Source organism: Marmota marmota, unplaced genomic scaffold (assembly GCF_001458135.2).
Source record: "Marmota marmota marmota unplaced genomic scaffold, marMar, whole genome shotgun sequence".
NCBI lineage: Eukaryota > Metazoa > Chordata > Mammalia > Rodentia > Sciuridae > Marmota > Marmota marmota.
Genome location: NW_026000241.1, coordinates 19,522,970 through 19,541,965, shown reverse-complemented (window position 1 = coordinate 19,541,965; position 18,996 = coordinate 19,522,970). Strand labels below are relative to the sequence as shown.

The following is an 18,996-nucleotide window of genomic DNA, read 5'->3' as shown; positions in this document are numbered from 1 at the left end:
GGCGGGCCCGGGGAGGGGGAGACCTGGGGGTGCCGAGCGCTTGTCTGCCGGGGCCACCGCGATGCTGTGTTCTCTGCCGTTGGGTGTCTGGGTCACATCCCGGATCCCCACCCCGTGGCCCGCCGGCGTGACGTTATTTGGCCCGTGCGAGCCGGGGAAGCCACACAGAGAGGGTGTGGTTAAAAAAAAAAAGAGTCTATATGAATGTTATATATATTTCTATTTACATTGCAAGCTATGTACTTCTAGTCTTATTTTTATGCAGTTATATAAATGGCACATAATATGTATTTCTTTCAGATTTATCGTTCTGATAGATTTTCTAGCATGTGGAAATTTATAGTTTTGGAGAGACCCTTCTCGTTTTGTGAAAAAAAAAAAAAAAAAAGCGGGGGGGGGGACCTTGAGCTGGAGGCTTTTTTTCCCCCTGAGTGCAGCACCCTCACTAAGGGATTTAATTAATCCATAATTATCACATTGTAAACGTCTTAAGTCTTTACCTTTGCTCAATAAACTTGAGAGATCGTGGGCATACCACCTGTCTCCAGTAAGCTCTTTTGAAAGCCTAAGCTTCAGGGAATTGCCAGAGGTCGTGCCAGAGGTCTCCAAGTGGTGTAAAAGAAGAGAGGAACTAGACCTCCTTCTTGGGGACACGCCCTTGATGTAGGATATTTAAGGGGATTGGTAATAGGAAAATGCCTAATTTTAAGAAACAGTTTTTCCCTTTTCTTTTACCATGAGTGATTAGGTGGAGATTTGCTTTTTATCTGCAAGGGTTAGTAGAAGTGCTGATAAGCTGAGATGCAGGGTACTGCCCAAGCACAGTTGGCCTTCCCTAGATAACCTTTTTATTTATTTTATTTTTTTCCATAACTAAGAGGGGTGTTAGTAAAAGAAAGTGATAGTCTGTACCTCTCTTGACTCTGGAGAAACAACTTCCAAGTGTGGCCTGTTGATAGCAGGAAAAAACATCACCCACAAATAACAGTAATGACATCTTCATTTTGTGTTTCTTTTGAATTAATGGAGCTGGCAAGAGTTTCAGAAAGTGAATTTTATAGAAATCTAAGCATTTAAAATATTGTATCAATTTACTTCTATGTGGTATGTGAGAAAATCTCATGCAGTTATAAACAAGGAGAAAGGAAGAATATCTAGGAATTGAATTTTTCCAGCTTTGTGAAGTCTCACATTCCTCCTGTTTCTATTTTCCTTTTATTTTTCCAGTCCTCCCATATGACCCACAGTCTACTTCACTCACTATTGTGGATTTTAGAGCTTTAGGTATTCTACCATAAAAATGTTCTACAGTACTTTTGTACTAGCGGTTGTTTTACTGAACTTGGAAATGCTTTGCTTTCTGTATATTTTTAAGCATGAAGAGTGTAACTCATAGAAGGGATTAAATTGATTGATAAAATGCATAGGTTTCTGTGGTAGGAAATGGTTAGTATTGGAGGGAGAGAGATGAAGAGGCTGCCTATGTAGTCCCTAAAACTGTTTGAGATTATATTTACTTCATTAAATGCTTGAATCTAAATGTGCCACTTTAACAGTTGATATAAATGATTATGCACATTAATTTTGGAAATCTACTTATTAGTGAAAATTTCATTTGTTTCTACTGCCTCAGTAATAATGACAATATTTGTGTATATTCTTTGGGTGAGATATTTTTTAAGTGCCTTATGTCTCAAACTTTAGCAGCCCTGGGAAGAAGATGCCGTTTCTCCATTTTAGAGATGAGGAAACAGACACAGAGTTAAAGTAACTTGCCAAGGTCACTCAGCTGATAATTGAGCCAGGTTTCAAAAGCAAGTGGTTTGTTTTAGAATCTGCTTATGTGATTATTGGATTGTTCTGTAATGTATAATGCATCATATGTTCTTTAATGTGCCATATATATGTTTAAGAAGTTAGTTTTCTTAGCAGGTGCAGTGGCACACGCCTGTAATCCCACCATTTCGAGAGGCTGAGGCAGGAGGATCACAAGTTGAAAGCCAACCTCAGCAACTTAGCAAGATCTTGTCTCAAAATAAAAAACAAAAAGGGCTGGGGATGTTGCTCTGTAGTTAAGCGCCTGTGGGTTTAATCCCTGGTACCAAAAAAAGAAAGTTATTTTTCTTTATTTAGACTTTAAGGTTGAGCAGTTGTGAATGATTTGTATTTTGGTTTTTTGGCATTGGGCTAGATGTTGTAGAGCAGAGTAGGCATGCCTAACCTTTTTCATTCCTCTCTTACAAAGTTGAAATGAAAAGAAATTAGTGAAAACATATGATTAGATCAGCATTCATACTCACGGCTGTAACAACACTTAGAGTTTCTCCTGTCAACTTCAGTTCAAGTTCAGGAATTGGCATTTATTTTTGGTGAATTATAAAACAGTGTTTTACATGAAACCTTTCAGATGTGGGGAATGAAACAGTGCTTAAAATTTGAAGCACTGCCTAGCATACAAGAGGCCATGGGCCCAATCCCCAACATTGTGCCCATTATAAATAAGTAATAATATTTTCTGAGATTTTTCCTAACAATTTTTAGATTTTAGTTTTATCTTCTGTAATTGTTACAAACAGGAGTCAAGTTGTTGCTTACATTTTAATTCACTTGGAACAAAATATATATTGGAACATATCCCTTGTTACCATTAAGGTTTTGCTATTGTTTAATATTTGTTAAGGCATGTCTATTTTTAGAAATATATAACACATTTTAATTCCTTCTACTTAGACTTTTCTCCTATTTCAGCATTTTCCTTTCTATATTTATAGTAAGGACTAGTCAGAGGTGTTGAGGGAAGACTTCACAATAAAATATTTAATTGTAGTTTTTCACATTAAAGTGATATTTTATTTCTTTCTGTGCTAGGGATGCAACCCAGGACCCCATGCACGTGAGGTGATCCTCTACCACTAAGCTATATTCCCAAGCCCCTAAAGTTATTTTCTTAATTCAGGATTTACAAACATTTTGGTCTCTGCTATCACATGGTATAGTTAAAAGAACATGTATGAGAACATTAATAAGATGAGATCTTATTAATAGATCACAAAAAGCCAGATGAATCTATATGTTAATTTTCCTCTAGGGTGGCTATGAGAGGTGGGGTGGAGCAGGGAAGTCTAGGTAAGCAGAAGAGGACACTTGGGAAAGATTTTGTGGACCCAGAATCAAGGTTCAAACCCAAGCTTCCCAGTTCTGTCCTATAACTGTATTTCCATTGATTTTTCCCCTGCTATCTGTTTTTTTTTTTAATCCAATAACTATTGTGTGCTACTGTGTGTTAGTTTCAGTTCTGGGCAGTGGGTATCCAGCAGAGGATGAACAGAAGGCTATGCTCTCATTGAGCTTACATTCTGATTACAGGAAGACAGATAATAAACAATTTGATAAGGTGGTGAAAGTGCTTTGGAGAAAAATAAAGCTAGGTAAGAGAGAAAGGGAACTAGGGGAGTGAGGGGAGGGAGGAACTGTCTTTAATGTAGAGTGGAAAAGAGGCCTGATAAGGTGATACTCAGCAGAGGATATGTCATGGGACTGCCTGGCAAAAGAACAAGTTGGAAGAGGACACAAGTCATATGTCCTGAGGCAAGAATGTGGCTTGCAGTTAAAGAAAAGTCAGCTAAACTTATTGATTGCATGTGGGCTGGAATGACAGTTAAGAATCCTGAGGAGTGTCAGCTACTGATCAAAGCTGTACTTACTTGCCAACTCTTTCCCATGGGCCTTTAGTGAGTAAATGGGTGTAGGAGTTTGGAGACAGGGAGCAGAGAAAGAGCATAGAATGATCCCCCTGAGGTGGATGGTGCCTGCTGAAGGATGAAGGCAGGACTGGAAAATGGTTAAAAATCCCTTTGAGGCACTAGAGACCTTTACAAAGTATAAGGCTGGGGCTGCCAGGCATAACAAGCTGAGGGCATAATAAGAGAACTGATAAAATTTCCTCTATGGCTATTCAGGTTTTTATTGTGGACAAGGCAGTAGCCTTTCAGAAGGCAAAGTCAGGGTAAGAGGCAGAGATCTCCCCAAGACACATAAAACAGATGGTGCTACTGGGGAGCAAAGACAACTCCTCAGTTGGTAGCAAGAATGTGGAGGGAGAGAGGAAGATGGGAGGAAGGGGGTGTAGGTCTCTCACAATTCAGAGAGCTAGCAGTTATATGGTAAAGCTCAAAACTGTGGTTTTGCTGGGCGTGATGGCTCATGCCTATAATTCTATCAGCTCAGGAGGCTGAGGCAAGAGGATCCCTAGTTTGAAGCCAGCCTCAGCAAAAGCAAGGCACTAAGCAACTCAGTGAGACTCTGTCTCTAAATAAAATACAAAATAGGGCTGGGGATGTGGCTCAGTGGTTGAGTGGCCTTGAGTTTAATCCCCAATACAAAAACAAACAAAACCCCCAAAACTGTGATTTCAACAGTGCTCAGGATTCCAACTTCTCCTGAAGGTAATTCTGATTCCATCCTACAATCATTTTAGGCTATTCATGAGTTCAATCTAACTAACATAGCAACATCTCTCAACCCAGCTCAAGTACATCGTCCTCTACCTTCATTCCCCTGGCAACTACTGAAGGTTGAAAAAGGAACTGCTTTTACAGAGATAATTTGAAGAAGGAGCTATTTTTTATGGAATCAAATTGCTATTCTTTTACATAACCATACTCTAAATTGAGGCATACAAAGAAACAAAAATATGACCCCTAGTCAGGCAAGAAAAAAGATAACAGAAAGTCAGTGATGGGCCAGATGTTGAACAACATGGGTAAACAGAGAATTTCAGCAAAAGATGGAATGAACCAAGTGAAAAAGCTAGAAATGAAAAATTCTTTGATGAGCTTAGTAATGTATTGAACACAACAGAAGAGAGCATCAGAAACTTGTGAAAAGGTCAATAGAGATCATCTATATCTAAGATCTGTGGGACAATATTGAATTGTCTGATATGTACATGCTTAGTTTCAGAAAGAGGAGGGAGACCAGGGACACAGGAAATATTTTGTGAGGTCATTGCCAAGAAATTGCTAACAATAAGGGAAGACATCTTGATTTATTCAATAAGGTCATCAGACCCCAAGCAGGATAAACATATAAACATACGCACATACACACACACACAAAAAAAACCCCACTTGGGTACATTGTAGTCAAATTTCTTAAAAACCAAAGATTCTTATAAAAGAAAACTTAAAAAATTACATGAAGGAACAATAATATTGATGATTGACATCTTGTCAGAAGCAGTACCCATCAGAGGATGAATTAGCTCTTTATCACCATAATGAAGTGCCTGTGGCATTTTGGCTTCTGATTCTAGGGTTTCTAGTTCAAGATTGAGGGACCTTATGACTTTGGGCCTCTGACAAGGATGGTACATCATGATGAGAGCAAGTGTCAGAGCAAATGACTCCACTCATCAGCCAGGAAGTAAAAAGAAAAAAAAAAAAAAGATGATGAGCTGGAGTCCCATAATCCCATTTGAGGGTATATCCTAAGGATCTCTTAAAGACCCTGCCTCCCAAAAAATCTAGTCTGGGGATCAAGCCTTTAACACATGGATCTGTGGGGAACATTGAACAGCCAAACTATAGCAGAGGACAATGGAATAACTTTTTAAAGTAGTGCTTTTAAAAAGCAAATGTAACCTGGAATTCTATATTTAAAACAAATGAGAAGCAGGGCGTGGTGGCAAATACCTGCTACTTAGGAAGCTAAGACAGGAGGATCACAAGTTTGAGGCCAGCCTGGGCAACTTAGAGCCTGTCTCAAAATAAGGGCTGGAGATGTAGTTCAGTGGTAGGGCACTTGCCTTGCATGTGCATGGGAATGGGTTTCATTCCCAGTCCTAAAAAAATTTTTTTTTTCTGATAGGCAAAAGCAAAGACAGTTTTCTATACCAGGCTTTTTATCATAAGAAATGCTTAAAGAAATTGTGTTGAAGCAAAGTAATGATAAAGGAACCTCAGATCTAAAGGAAATAATGACTTGTACCAGGAAGAGTAAATATGTGGATGAGAGGGACCTTTTAAAAAGTTCCCTTTCTGAATTCCCATGTTCATAGAATTAATATTGTTAAAATGGCCATACTACCCAAAGTAGTTGATAGATTCAGTATAATTCCCATGAAAATACCAGTGACATTCTTCATAGAACTAAAAAGAGATCCTAAAATTTATATGGAAAAACAAAAGTTTCTGAATAGCCAAAGCAATACTGAACAAAAAGATCAATACTGGAGACATCCCAGTACTTGATTTTAAAACACACTACAGAGCCATTGTGACAAAAACAGGATGGCTTTGGCCTACAAACAAGCATGTTGACCAACAGAACAGTGTAGAGGACTCAGAAATAAATCATACATCTTCAGCCAACTGATTCTCAACAAAGGTGCCAAAAACATGTATTGGAATAGAACAACCACTTCAACAAATGGTGCTGAGAAAACTGGACATTCATTCATAGAAGATTGAAACTCGAACCCTCTCAGCTTACATAAAAATCAACTAAAAAGTGGATCAAAGACTCTAGTGGAAGACCTGAAACTTTTTATTTTTTTTTTTTTAGTTTTTGGCGGACACAGAATCTTTGTTTGTATGTGGTGCTGAGGATCGAACCCGGGCCGCACGCATGCCAGGCGAGCGCGCAACCGCTTGAGCCACATCCCCAGCCCCGAAGACCTGAAACTTTGAAACCACTAGAAGAAAACATAGGGAAAACACTTTAAGAAATTGTCATAGGCAACAATTTCCTGGTTAGGTCACCAATAATTCAGGAAATAAAAGCAAGAAATGATAAATAGAATTACATGAAATTAAAAAGCTTCTGCACAGCAAAGAAAACAATCACCAGTGAAGAAACAACCTACAGAATGCAAGAAGATCTTTGCTAGGTAGTCAACTGACAGAAGATTAATATCCAAAATATTTAAAAATCTCAATATAAAAAATGAATAATCTGGGCAGGGACTATGGCTCAGTGGTAAAGCACTTGTCTAGCATGCATGAGACACTGGGTTCGATCCTTAGCACCACATAAAAATAAACAAAACAAAATAAAGGTATTGTGTCCATCTACAACTAAAAAAATATTTTTTTAAAAAAATGGATAATCCAATCAGGGAATGGCCAGATGATCTGAATAGACACTTCTCAAGAGAAGTACAAATGGCCAATAAATGTGTGAAAACATATAGTCTCTTCATTAACCACGATAGAATGAAACCAGACATTAAAAGCAGAAGGAAAACTGAAAAACACCGCTTATTTGGAAATTAAATACTACTCTGAAACAGTGAGAAAAAGAAAATGGAAATACTTTGAAATGGAAATGAAAAACAACATGTCCAAACTCATGGGATTCTGTGAAAGCAGTGCTCAGTGGGAAATTTATTCTTGTGAATGCCTACATTAAAAGAGAAGAAAGAAAGAAAGACATCAAATCAATAACTTTATACTTCAAGGACCTAGAAAAGATTAATTGAGACAATTTAGTTAGTTCATCTAACAGTTCTTACAAGAGCTTGGAATACAGGAGGCACTTATTAAATGCTAGTCTCTCACCATAAAGAGTCCTCAGTGACACTACTTTGAAAATAAGTGGGGCTGGGGTTGTAGCTCATGGTAGAGTGCTTGCCTAGTATGTATGAGGCACTGGGTTCGATTCTCAGCACTGCATATAAATACATAAAGGTCCATGGACAACTAATAAAAAAATTGGAAGACAAATATAGGGTTCCACTTACAACACTATTTCCATTTCTGCAGTTTGGTGAAATGTGTATTTTTTCCATTAAAAATAGCAGATATTGCTCATATACCATAAGTTTCACATAATTAAAATATAAAAATTAGTTTTAGTATATTTGACAAATTGTATGACTATCAAAACTGTCTAATTCAAGAACATTTTCATAACGCCAACCCATTCATTAGTATTCACTGCACAGTCCTAAGCAATTACTACTACACTTTTTGCCTCCCTGGATATACCTTTTTTAGACATTCAGTGTAAGTGGAATCATATAATATGTCACCTTTGTGTCTTTTCTTTTAGTAACATAGTGTCTTCAAGACTCATTCCTATCCTAACATGTATAAATATTTCATTTTATTGCTGAATAGTATCCTGTTGTATGGTTATCACATTTTGTTTACACATTCATCAGCTGATGGATGTTTGGGTTGTTTTACTTTTTGGCTATTATGAATGATACTGTCCTACTCATACAAGTTCAAGTGTTATTTGCAAATAGAATAACTGATAACTGGGTCTTACAGCAATACAGTGTTTAATCTCTTCTTTCTTCCTTCTTCCCTTCCCTCTTCCACTCCTTCTCTCCTTTCCTCTCTCTTCTCCTTCTCTTCCCACCACTACCACTACCACCACATAGGACCTCATACATGCTAGGCAAGTGCTCTACCACTGAGCTACAGTCACAATCCTTAACCTCTGTGGAGCTCTCAGATTGTTTTCCAAAGGCGACATCATTTTACATTCTCATCGGCAGTGTATGAGGGCTGGTGTTTCTCCACATCTTGCCATTACTTAGTATCTGTCTGTTTAATTTTATTTATTCACATGGATGTGAAGTATCTTGTTGTGGCTTTGACTTACACTTGCCTAATGATGAATGATACTGAACATCTTCTGTGAGTATTGACCATTTAGATACCTTCTTTGCAGAATTGTTGATTTGGAATCTTTGCTCATCTTTCAATTGGGTTGTCTTTTTATTGTTGAGGTATAGGAGTTCTTTAAATATTCTAGGTATAGATACCTTATCATACATATGATCAGCGATTTTTTTTCCTATTTTGTGTGATTTCTTTTCACTTTCTGTGCTCTTTTTGCTACCTTGATACCCTTTGAAGAACAAAGGTTTTAAATTTTGATGTCCAACAATCTATCTTCAGATTATGTCCTTTGGGTATGATAACATTTATGAAAGCTTTGCATAATCTAGCAACTCAAAGTTTTATGCCAGTGTTTTCTCCTAAGGATTAGAGTTTTAGCTCTATTTATTAAGGCCTCTGATGCATATTGAGTTAATTTTTTTTGTGTGTGTGTGATTCAGGAAGGAGTCCAACTTCATTGTTTTGCATGTGGGTATCTAGTTGGCTTGGCACCATTTCTTAAAAAGACTATTCTATTCACCATTTAAATTAATTTCCCACAAATGTAGGAGTTTATTTTTAGACTCTTTATTCAGTTGATGTATTGATCCTTATGCCAGTACTACAGAGTCTCAGTTCCTTGCTGTAGCTTTGTAGTAAAAAAATAAAATAAAATTTTAAAATTAAATTTTGTTGTTTTGAGATGGAGTCTTGCTATGTTTCCCAGGCTGGTCTCAAATTCCTAGGCACAAGTGATCCTGTTGCCTTAGCCTCTCAAATAGCCATGATTATAGGTATAAATCACTACACAGTGCAGCTCTGTAGCAAAATTTGAAATCAGAAAGTTTGAGTCCTCCATCTTTATTTTTCTTTTCAGGATCTTTTTTTTTTTTTTTTTTTAATCTATTTTGGGTCTCTTGCATTTCCATGTGAACTTTTAGGATCAAGTTGTCACTTTCAGTAAAAAAGGCAGTTAGGATTGATAGGGATTGCATATAATCTATGAATCAGTTTGGGAAGTGGTGTTGTAGTATATAACACTATCAAGTCTTCCAGTTCATAAATGTGGATATTTTTCAATGTATATCTTTAATTTTTCTGAATGTTTTATATAAGTTTTCAATATGGAAGACTTGTACTTTTGAACTTATTCCTAAGTATTTTATTTATTTAGATCCTGTTATAAATTGGATTGCCCTATTTAATTCATTTTTAGGTTGTTTTTTAATAACATAAATTTGTATATTCTGTCACCTTACTGAACTCCTTGATAAGTTATAATTGATTTTGTGGATTTTTAGAATTTTCTATATATAAGATCATATCATCTGCAAATAAAAGTTGTTTTATGTCTTGCTTTCCAATCTGGATGGTTTTTATTTCTTTTTCTTATCTAATTGCCTTGGCTAGAACCTCCAGTACAATGTAGTACAGAAATATCTGAGTGTTGCTGTTTTTGTGAAAGGGTGATAGGTTTCATGAAATTAGTATCATCTTATTTGTAGGACAGTGATTGAGGCTGTTCTGATCCAGTATGAAAAACATGTAATTTTTTTGTTGATGTTGATAGAGGAAGAATTTCATAATTTTTATTTTTTGTTTCAGGTTTTCTCAAATAGTGATGAAGGCCTTATTAACAAAAAGTTGCCCAAAGAACTTCTCTTAAGGTAAGTGTAGATAAATTTTAGATAAAAGAGTTCAGGTTTGATTCAGTTATCAAGTTCCAAGACTATCTTCTTTCTCACTGAGTCCATAGCATAGAAAGACAGAATTAGCCTAACCGACTTTTTGTTTTTGTTTTATAGAATGCTGTTCAGCTTGTTGTTAAATTTTACTTGGTCTAAACCAGAATGTACTAGAGTATGTACATAGCATTGGTCTGGATTCTTTTTGTAATGTGGTAAGTATTGTAATAATCTTCAGTAGGTGCCATTGTTTTGGTATGAGTAGATAATCATAATTAATAATATAAGGAAAGATTATTGCTAAAATTATGAGTTCTTGAAGTCAGGGAGTTTTAGATGTTGTCTGATAAATGGGTTTTAAAATAAGCACAGTTGTGGTATGTTCTTACCGAGTACTTCAAATGCTGTCAGTCTCAAATATTGCTATATTTTTTTATCAATATGAGAAGTGTGTGCTAAGTGACATGAGTACTATAAAACAGGCTTTTGTCTTTCTTTCATTACTAAATATACAGTAAATTTTATTTTGGTTGTCATTTTATCAAATAAAGCTATCAACCAACATTTGTTGGGCATGGTAGCACATGCCTGTAATTCCAACTTCTCAGGAGGCTAAAGCAGGAGGATTATAAGTTCAGGGATAGCCTCAGCAGCTTAAGGAGACCTTGCCTGAAAATAACTTATTAAAAGGAGCTGAGGATGTAGCTCAGTGGTAGAGCACTTGCCTAGCATGTGCAAACCCCTGGATTCAATCCCTAGTACCAAAAAATTTATCTGAGGCACTGCAACTTTCTTTAGTATTTTGCAGTCACCAAAGAGATCTTATTTAGTTTTGGATGCTGTTACATTTTAATTCTTAAGAAATAATTTATATACACAATAATCTTTGAGTAACCTTTGCCAAACTGTTTGTCCTGTTGCTGATGTTCCACAAAACAAACAAAAACTGGTTCTGTGATCAAATAAGTATGGGAAACTATGGGTTAACAAAACCAATTCCTTAACTACAGGACTTCTTAGAGACTTAATAGGCTAATGTGTGTGGTGATATTCCCGGTTGGGTGGTTGTGGCATTTCAAACTTACCAACAATGAAACCCTCTTAATAGTCTACAGAAAAATTTTTAGGAAATGCTGACATACAATAAGAGATGGACTAAATGACTCCACGTCCTGGCTGTACTCAATCTTTTAAAAACATTTTGGGAATGAGTGTGAATTTTCTTTAAATATTGGGAATAATTCCTTAATCTCTTCCTGAGTTCACCCAGAGTCACTCTGTAAATGCCAGATTACTCAATTTTGCTGTCATCAGTATGCTAGACTTTTTACCTTGAGTCAGAAACAGGGTGAGAATTTTAGCTTCTTTGTGGCAGTGATCACATTTTGGGGGCTTCGGAGTATCTGTCATTAGTCATCAGATGTTGTTTGGCACTGTTGTTATGAGCTCATTCTACTCAGTTAATAAAGAAGAAAATTAACTGACAAAGGATTGTATGAAAATGATCATATTATATTCTAATAAAAACTATTTGGATCAGAATATTCTTTGGCATCTTAGACCATTTTAAACTAAGAAAGTGATGACAAAGAAGCAATGTATAAGAATGTGTGTTTATCATACAAACCTGCAAGACCTTGGTCATGCACAATAAACTGTTGGAATCAATGTGGCTAAGTCAGGGTGCACAAATTGTCTGTACAACTGCAGGGGACACCACCCACAGAGACTATAATATGGACGATGTCCCCTAGAATTATGCATTGCTTCCAGCCTTGTTGTGAACATTTTTCTAGTACAGGCATCAAGCTGCAAATATGAATATTGAATTGTTACTCTGGGGAATCATAACCAGCTCAAGCAGATAGAGTACTAGTAATTCAACACTAGGGTGTGATTCAGCTCCACCCTTCTCATAAAAGCTGCTGCTATTTGTGTCTCAAGTCTACTATTTGAAATTGTTTCCCTTCTGGTTTAGTTAGATTTTAGTTTATTTAGCCATGGAACATTTTCTGTTTATACCCAAAAAGTAAAATAAATAAAATAAAAATAAGTAATTATATCTCTTTCTGTAGTAGTCTGATTTCTGAACTGTATTCTAAGGAATTTTGGTGGGGGGAGTTGTTTGTTTTTGTTTCTGTTCTGGGGATTGAATTCAGGGCCTTATGCATGCTGGGCACTTCCTCTACCAATGAGCTGTACTCCAAATCCCAAAATTTCAGCTTTTTTTTTAAAGATCCACAATGGGCTCATCACTAGTAATAACTTTTGAATCATGCCACAAGGTTCATAAATAGATTAACATATCTTCATAGGTTTACATTTTCATTCTGTTCTTATTTCAGAGTCTGTAAGGGCAATTTAAAATTTTGAGTACTACCATAACAAGTCTTTCCTGACTTAGGAGTCTCAAAATTAACTCTAGCCATATTTTTATTTTTAAATGTTTTGGTGGCTTTTAAATGATTTCTGCCATTAAGTTAGACTTTCCATTGTCTTACTGTCCTTTCCTTGCTATCGTTTTTATGCAAAATTTGGAAGAAAGTTTGAACCAGGTTACCTAAGTTGCCATCTTCTTCATAGGTTAATTCTATATAGCAAGTGCGTCCAAGTCCCCATCTAATGGACCTTAAGTCTTGATTATTTTCTGTTCAGGTAAATGATGCCTTCATACTTTTCCTGGGCTTACCCCTTTACTTTATATTGTAGACTTGTATGACAGTGAAGACTAACATTTCAAATCTTGTTGAATTCCTATCCACCTTCAATCTCACTTCATGGATGGATGTGAATTCTTTGAATTATGATATTCTTGTTTGCTTGCAGTTCAGGTCATGTTCTCTTCTGCTATTTTTGGTTGCATTTGTTACCATCCTATTAAGTTCTTCACTTGCTTTAATGCTGATGTCAAGAGAAGTCTCTCCTTCTCCTTTGAAGCCATTAATAAGCATAACCTGGAATAATATTGCTTATTTTCATCTCTTTAATTTCACTTTGAATCCACTGAGAAAAATTAGTATTTTCTTTTTATCTGATCATTTTATTGCTAATTTAAAGAATACTTAATTCACACATTTCTATTACCCATTTTCTAGTTTGTTACTGTTTTTAAAATTTTAGTGTTTCTATCCAGCTTTCACTCATAAACTAAAGATCCTCAAGTTCTATTTTTCACTATTATATACTCAACAAACAGGATGTAGATTTTTTTCTCCCTGAGGAGTCAGTTATATAATGTTTATAATAATGAGATTATTTGTTATCTGTATCTATTAGTGAGTTGGATTGTCCATACATATACTTGTTCACGTTTTATTCTCTATTATTTTTGGAGCTACACTTTCTGGATTGAGATGTCAGCCTTTCTTATTCATGAGTATGTGATCTTACTTAACTTACCTAACACTCTTCACCTTAATTTCCCCATGTGTGATATAGAAATAGTAATAGTTATTACATGATGGGGTTGTTGCCAGTTGTTAGAGTACCTGACACTAAGTATTAAATAGCACTTACTGTTATTAGTATCATTTTTTGGATGCCCCTATGCTTAATAAATGCTATTTGGCAATGCAGTTAGTTTTATTGCAAATAACTGATAAGCCAAGCTGTCCTATAGGGATATTAATGTTTGCCTCTGCTAAAACTATCTCAGTAAAGAACCTGGTTATTAAATTGATTTAGCTTAGTGCTTCATTTTATCAAGCTGAACTAATTTTAATTTCAATGGAAATTACATATAACTATTTTATATCAGACTAACAACTACTAGAATTTAAACAGATTGCTGATGATAGTGTGACAACTAATTATTTTGTAAAAATAAATTCAATTTTTTTAAATTTTATAAAAAGGCAGTCTGTTGAAATCATTCCCTTTTTTGAAAAGGATGTTTTATGCAAGTTGAATATTGGCCTAAGACTTGGATTATAAATTTTAATATCAATTTGCTTGGCCTTAAGTTTTAATTTCTCTTATGGTTACTTTGAGATGTTAATGCTGAAAATACACATAAACTATCTCATAAGAGATAATGAGCAACTCCTGTAGTAGATAATTTAAAACATTGAGAAGACAAAGCTCTTGTTAGTCATAAATAATAATGAAAGAAACTACTAGACACATTTTAAAAAATTAAACCACCATTATTTATATAATTTGCTTTCCTTTTTTCTTTATTTTTTGTGGTGCTGGGAATTGATCCCAGGACCTCATATGTGCTAGACAGGTGCTCTACCCTTGAGCTATCTCCTAGCCATCCTTTTTAAACTTACAGGGATACATCACAGAATTAAATACTCCGTGTTTGTTGGCTTAATAAAGGAAGATTTGATTGCCCTGACTGAGGGAACTGAGCCTTATAATTCTGGGTGATGCAAAATCAAGTACACAATTATATTTGGTTTCACAGTTTTAATAGTTGAGTTCGCAAAATGAATATTATATAAATTTTCAAATTTTTCTTTTCTAAAATTTATAAACCAATCCCATGAGTGAAAATAATTGCAGTTTTTTTAATTGGAATCATTAAGGTGCAGTCCAGTATTTATGTGTAATTGTGGGATCCTGGCAAGCAGAGCAGTTAAGGTTTCCCTCTTGTTATGGGTGTCATTGAGTGGGTGTTCTTGCCTGCTGGTTGGTTTCAGCACTCCATGGACTTTTTCAAGGACTGGTGCCTCTGCCTCCTCCTGTCTGTGATGTCTACTACCTTATATATATTCCAGGGCAGCCTAACAGGTAAGATGTCTCTGGGGATATGTACTGCAGTTACAAGTTTTAAACATCTATACACCTAAGATTTTTCCTTTTAGTTAAAGAAGGTTTTTCTTTCTTTTTTCTTTTTTGGTTTGTTTGGTATTCTTTTTTACCTTGCATGAGGTCACATGGGACTGAATGAGCATGTGTGTTGAAATCTGACACAGACGTTTGTAGGCTTTTCATTACTTTCATATACTAGTACGTGCTACTTACTTATGGTTGGCACCAGAGTCCAAATCATGGCAGAAGCAAATTTCTTTTAGTCCAGCTTGGGGTTATGCTTGTACATTTAAAACTCTGATGATGCCTCTGCATTTTTTTGTCTTCACTGAAGTGGCTTGAAACACCATAAAGTTCCACAGTCAGAAAGGCTAGGAACTAGATACATTGTTTCCCCATGCCTTATCCTTGGAAAGTTAGGTGAGAGACCTACTAGTTTAAAAACTGTGAGTTCATTAGTTACAACCAAAAGGAATGGCAAATTTGTGAGTAAAATATGGAAAAACATGCCACACCAAAGATGCATTGGTAAAATAATCAGGTATACGTTATAAGCAAGATCTATATTCTTCAATGTACAAATAAAAAACCCCTAAAAATTACTGAGAATAAGGTGGATTAATTTTATTAGAAAAAGAGTTTTAAGAAGCTATGAACAAAGGAAGAAATACAAATGATCAATAATATATTAAAAGATGCTCACCTAGTCCCATATTTAAATATGAGCTATTAAATAATGAGCTATTACCTAGTGTATTGGGAAAACCCAAAAAAGTTTGATAATGTCAGGTTTTCGCAAGGAGGTAGGAGATACTTTTGGTGGTGATCTATACTTTTGGTGGTATAGCTATTCTGTGGGGCCACTAGGGAAATTTTTTCAAAAGGCTAAATGTACACATTCACAAGTTTCATTTCTAGGAACTTACTAATAGACTTTCTTGAAGCAGACTGAGAAATATGTCCAGGAAAGATTAGTGTAGCTTTCTTTAAACTTTAGTAATGCAGAATTAGATTATTCCATGTCTTGATCTCTTTAAATCATATTCTTTCTTGGAGTTTATTCTGTTTTCTTTAGCTACCTTCATAGATTGGGCATTTAGCTTTATTTATTTATTTATTTATTTATTTATTTACTTATTTATTTTACCAATCCATGCATTGCCCTCCTTCATTTATTTCATAACACAAATATCTATAAATATTGTCCCTGTCCCTTCCTTACCATCAAGGCAATATTGTCAAGTAATTTGTATGTTTGATTCCTTTCTTGAAAAATTTTATCTTCGATATATTTTTACTGATATATTTACTTTTGCCTGTTTACTAACTTTGTAAAAGATGTATATGATATCTTCTGAGAATTGTTTTTCTCTGAAAAATTATTTTTCTCAAAGTGATCTATGTTGCTCTGTTTAGCTATTACTCATTTTATTGCTGTGTAATCTGTTGTGTGAATATACCAGAATCTACTTATTGTTTTCCCTTTTAATGAGTACGTGTGTTGTTTCCAGTGTTTTGCTAGTAAGAGCAGTGTTGCAATAAACAACCTTGTCGATGTCTCCTGGTCTACAAGTACACATTTTTTCTAGGAGTAGGTTGATTATAGGTTATACAAATATTTAACTTTATAAAGTAATATTAATTTTTTTCTCTATACAAGTATTTAACTTTTTATATAAAATAATATTAATTTTTCTCCAAAGTGGTCTTACCAGTTTACATTCATATAAACAATGGATAAGAGATTCAAGTTAGTGACATTCTTTCCAATGCTCCATTGTTGTCATATACCTAATTTGTGCCAAAAAAGTGGTTGTGTTTTTGTTTTGAATTTCCCAGAATTCCAGTAATGTTAAACATCTGTTTATATATTTATTAGTCTTATGTATTTCTTCTTAGGCAAAATGTGTGGGGTTTTTTTGTATGTGTGTTTGTTTTTCTTCTGTTGAGTTACCTGTTTCTTATTTATTTGCAGAAGTTCTTTATATTCTCAATACAGTTTTTGTATTGATATTTTTTATTTTTTTGGTACTGAGAATTGAACCCAGGGGTGCTTAGTCATTGAGCCACATCCCCAGCCCTTTTTTGTATTTTATTTTGAGACAGAGTCTTACTGAGTTGCTTAGGGCCTGGCTAACTTGTTGAGGCTGGCTTTGAACTCACAATCCTCCTGCCTCAGCCTCCTGAGCTGCTGAGATTACAGGCGTTTGCCATGTACTCCTATTGAATAGGAGTAGTGAGAGTAGACACTTTTATTTCATTCCTGATTTTAGAGGAAATGCTTTCAGTCTTTCCCCATTCAGTATGATGTTGACTATGGGTTTGTCATATTTAACTTTTATTATGTTGAGGTATGATCTTTGTATAGCTAGTTTCTTTAGGGCTTTTATTTATGAAGGGATGTTGAATTTTATCAAAGGCATTTTGTGCATCTATTGAAATGACTGTTAATTTTTATCCTTGATTACTTAGATGATGAATTACATTTAGTGAATTTCATATGTTAAACCATTCTGTATCCCTGGAATATAACCAACTTGATCATGGTGTAACTTTTCAATGAATTGTTGAATTCAATTTGCAAGTATTTTCTTGAGGTTTTTTGTTTGTTTGTTTGTGTTTTGTTGTTGTTTTGTTTTTTTGCAGTGCAGGGGACTAAACCCAGGTCCTTGTGCATTCTAGGCAAGCACTCTACCAACTGAACTATAACCCCAGCTCATTCTTGAGGATTTTTGCATCTTTGTTCATCAGGATGTTGATCAATGGTTTTCTTATTTTGTTGTGTCCTTATCAGGTTTTGGTAACAGAGTGATACTGGCTTTGTAGAATGAGTTTGGAAGTATTTGTTCCCTTTCTATTTTATGAAAATAGTTTGAGGAGCATTGATATTAGTTCTTTAAAGTCTGGTAAAATTCAGCAGTGAATCCATCTGGTCCTGGGTTTTTCTTTGTTGGAAGACCTTATTATTGCTTCAATCTCAATGCTTATTATTGATCTATTTAGGTTTATATCCTCTTGGTTTAATTTTGACAGGTCACATGTGTGTAGAAATGTGTTCATTTCTAGATTTTTAGTTTATTGAAATATTTTTCAAAATATTTATTAATGATCTGATTGTTGTAATAACTGCTTTTCAACTCTCACTTTATTTATTTGGGTCTTCTTTCCCTTTCTTTTATTTAATTTGGCTAAAAATTTATCTATTTAGAACCACTATTTGTTTCATTGATCCTTTGTATTATTCTTTCGATCTCTGTTTCATTTATTTCTGCTTCAGTCTTTACTATTTCTGTCCTTCTATAGATTTGGGGTTTGATTTGTTCTTGTTTTTCTAAGGCCTGGACATATATCATTAGATTATTTATTTGAGATATATCCTTTTTAAAAAAAATTAGAGGCACTTATAGTTATAACTTCTCTCTTAAAATTGCTTTACTATGTCCCATAGGTTCTGGTAGGTTATGCTTTCATTTTATTTAACTCTAGGAATTTTTAAGTCCCCCCTCCATACCCCTCAATTTCTTCAATGAGCTACTGCTTATTCAAAAGGGTACTACTATTCAGTTTCAATGTATTTCTGTGTTTTCTTCGATTTCTCAATTTCTCTTGTATTGATTTCTAATTTTTTTCCTGTTACCATCTGAAAAGATGCAAAAAATCTTATTTTTATATTTGTTATGATTTGTTTTATGCCCTAAAATGTGATTTATTTTGTAAAAGTTCTATGTGCTGATGGAAAGAATGTGTATTTTGTCACTCTCGAATGGACTATTCTGTAGATTTTTATTGAGTCCATTTGATCTATAGTATAATATAACTCTGGTGCTTGCTTGTTGTATGGATGATCTATCTATGGGTGAGATTAGAGTATTGAAGTCACCCACTATTATTTTATTGGGATCCATCTCTCCGTTTTTATTCAATAGTGTTCATTTTCTAAA

General features: G+C 34.9%; 1 protein-coding gene across 7 annotated transcripts in view; it reads left to right on the top strand.

Moving 5' to 3' along the window:
- Fbxl2 (F-box and leucine rich repeat protein 2) overlaps window positions 1–18,996 on the top strand; it is a 95,331-nt gene that overhangs the window by 170 nt on the left and 76,165 nt on the right. For 4 of the 7 annotated variants that reach the window (XM_048794986.1, XM_015489536.2, XM_048794987.1 and 1 more), the window contains exon 2: window positions 10,218–10,279. In XM_048794986.1, coding sequence (XP_048650943.1) covers window positions 10,218–10,279 — 62 coding nt within the window. Of the gene's footprint in view, window positions 1–10,217; window positions 10,280–10,417; window positions 10,513–14,943; window positions 15,035–18,996 lie in introns of those variants that run through there. The other 3 variants (XM_048794990.1, XM_048794989.1, XM_048794991.1) reach the window with 3 other exon arrangements.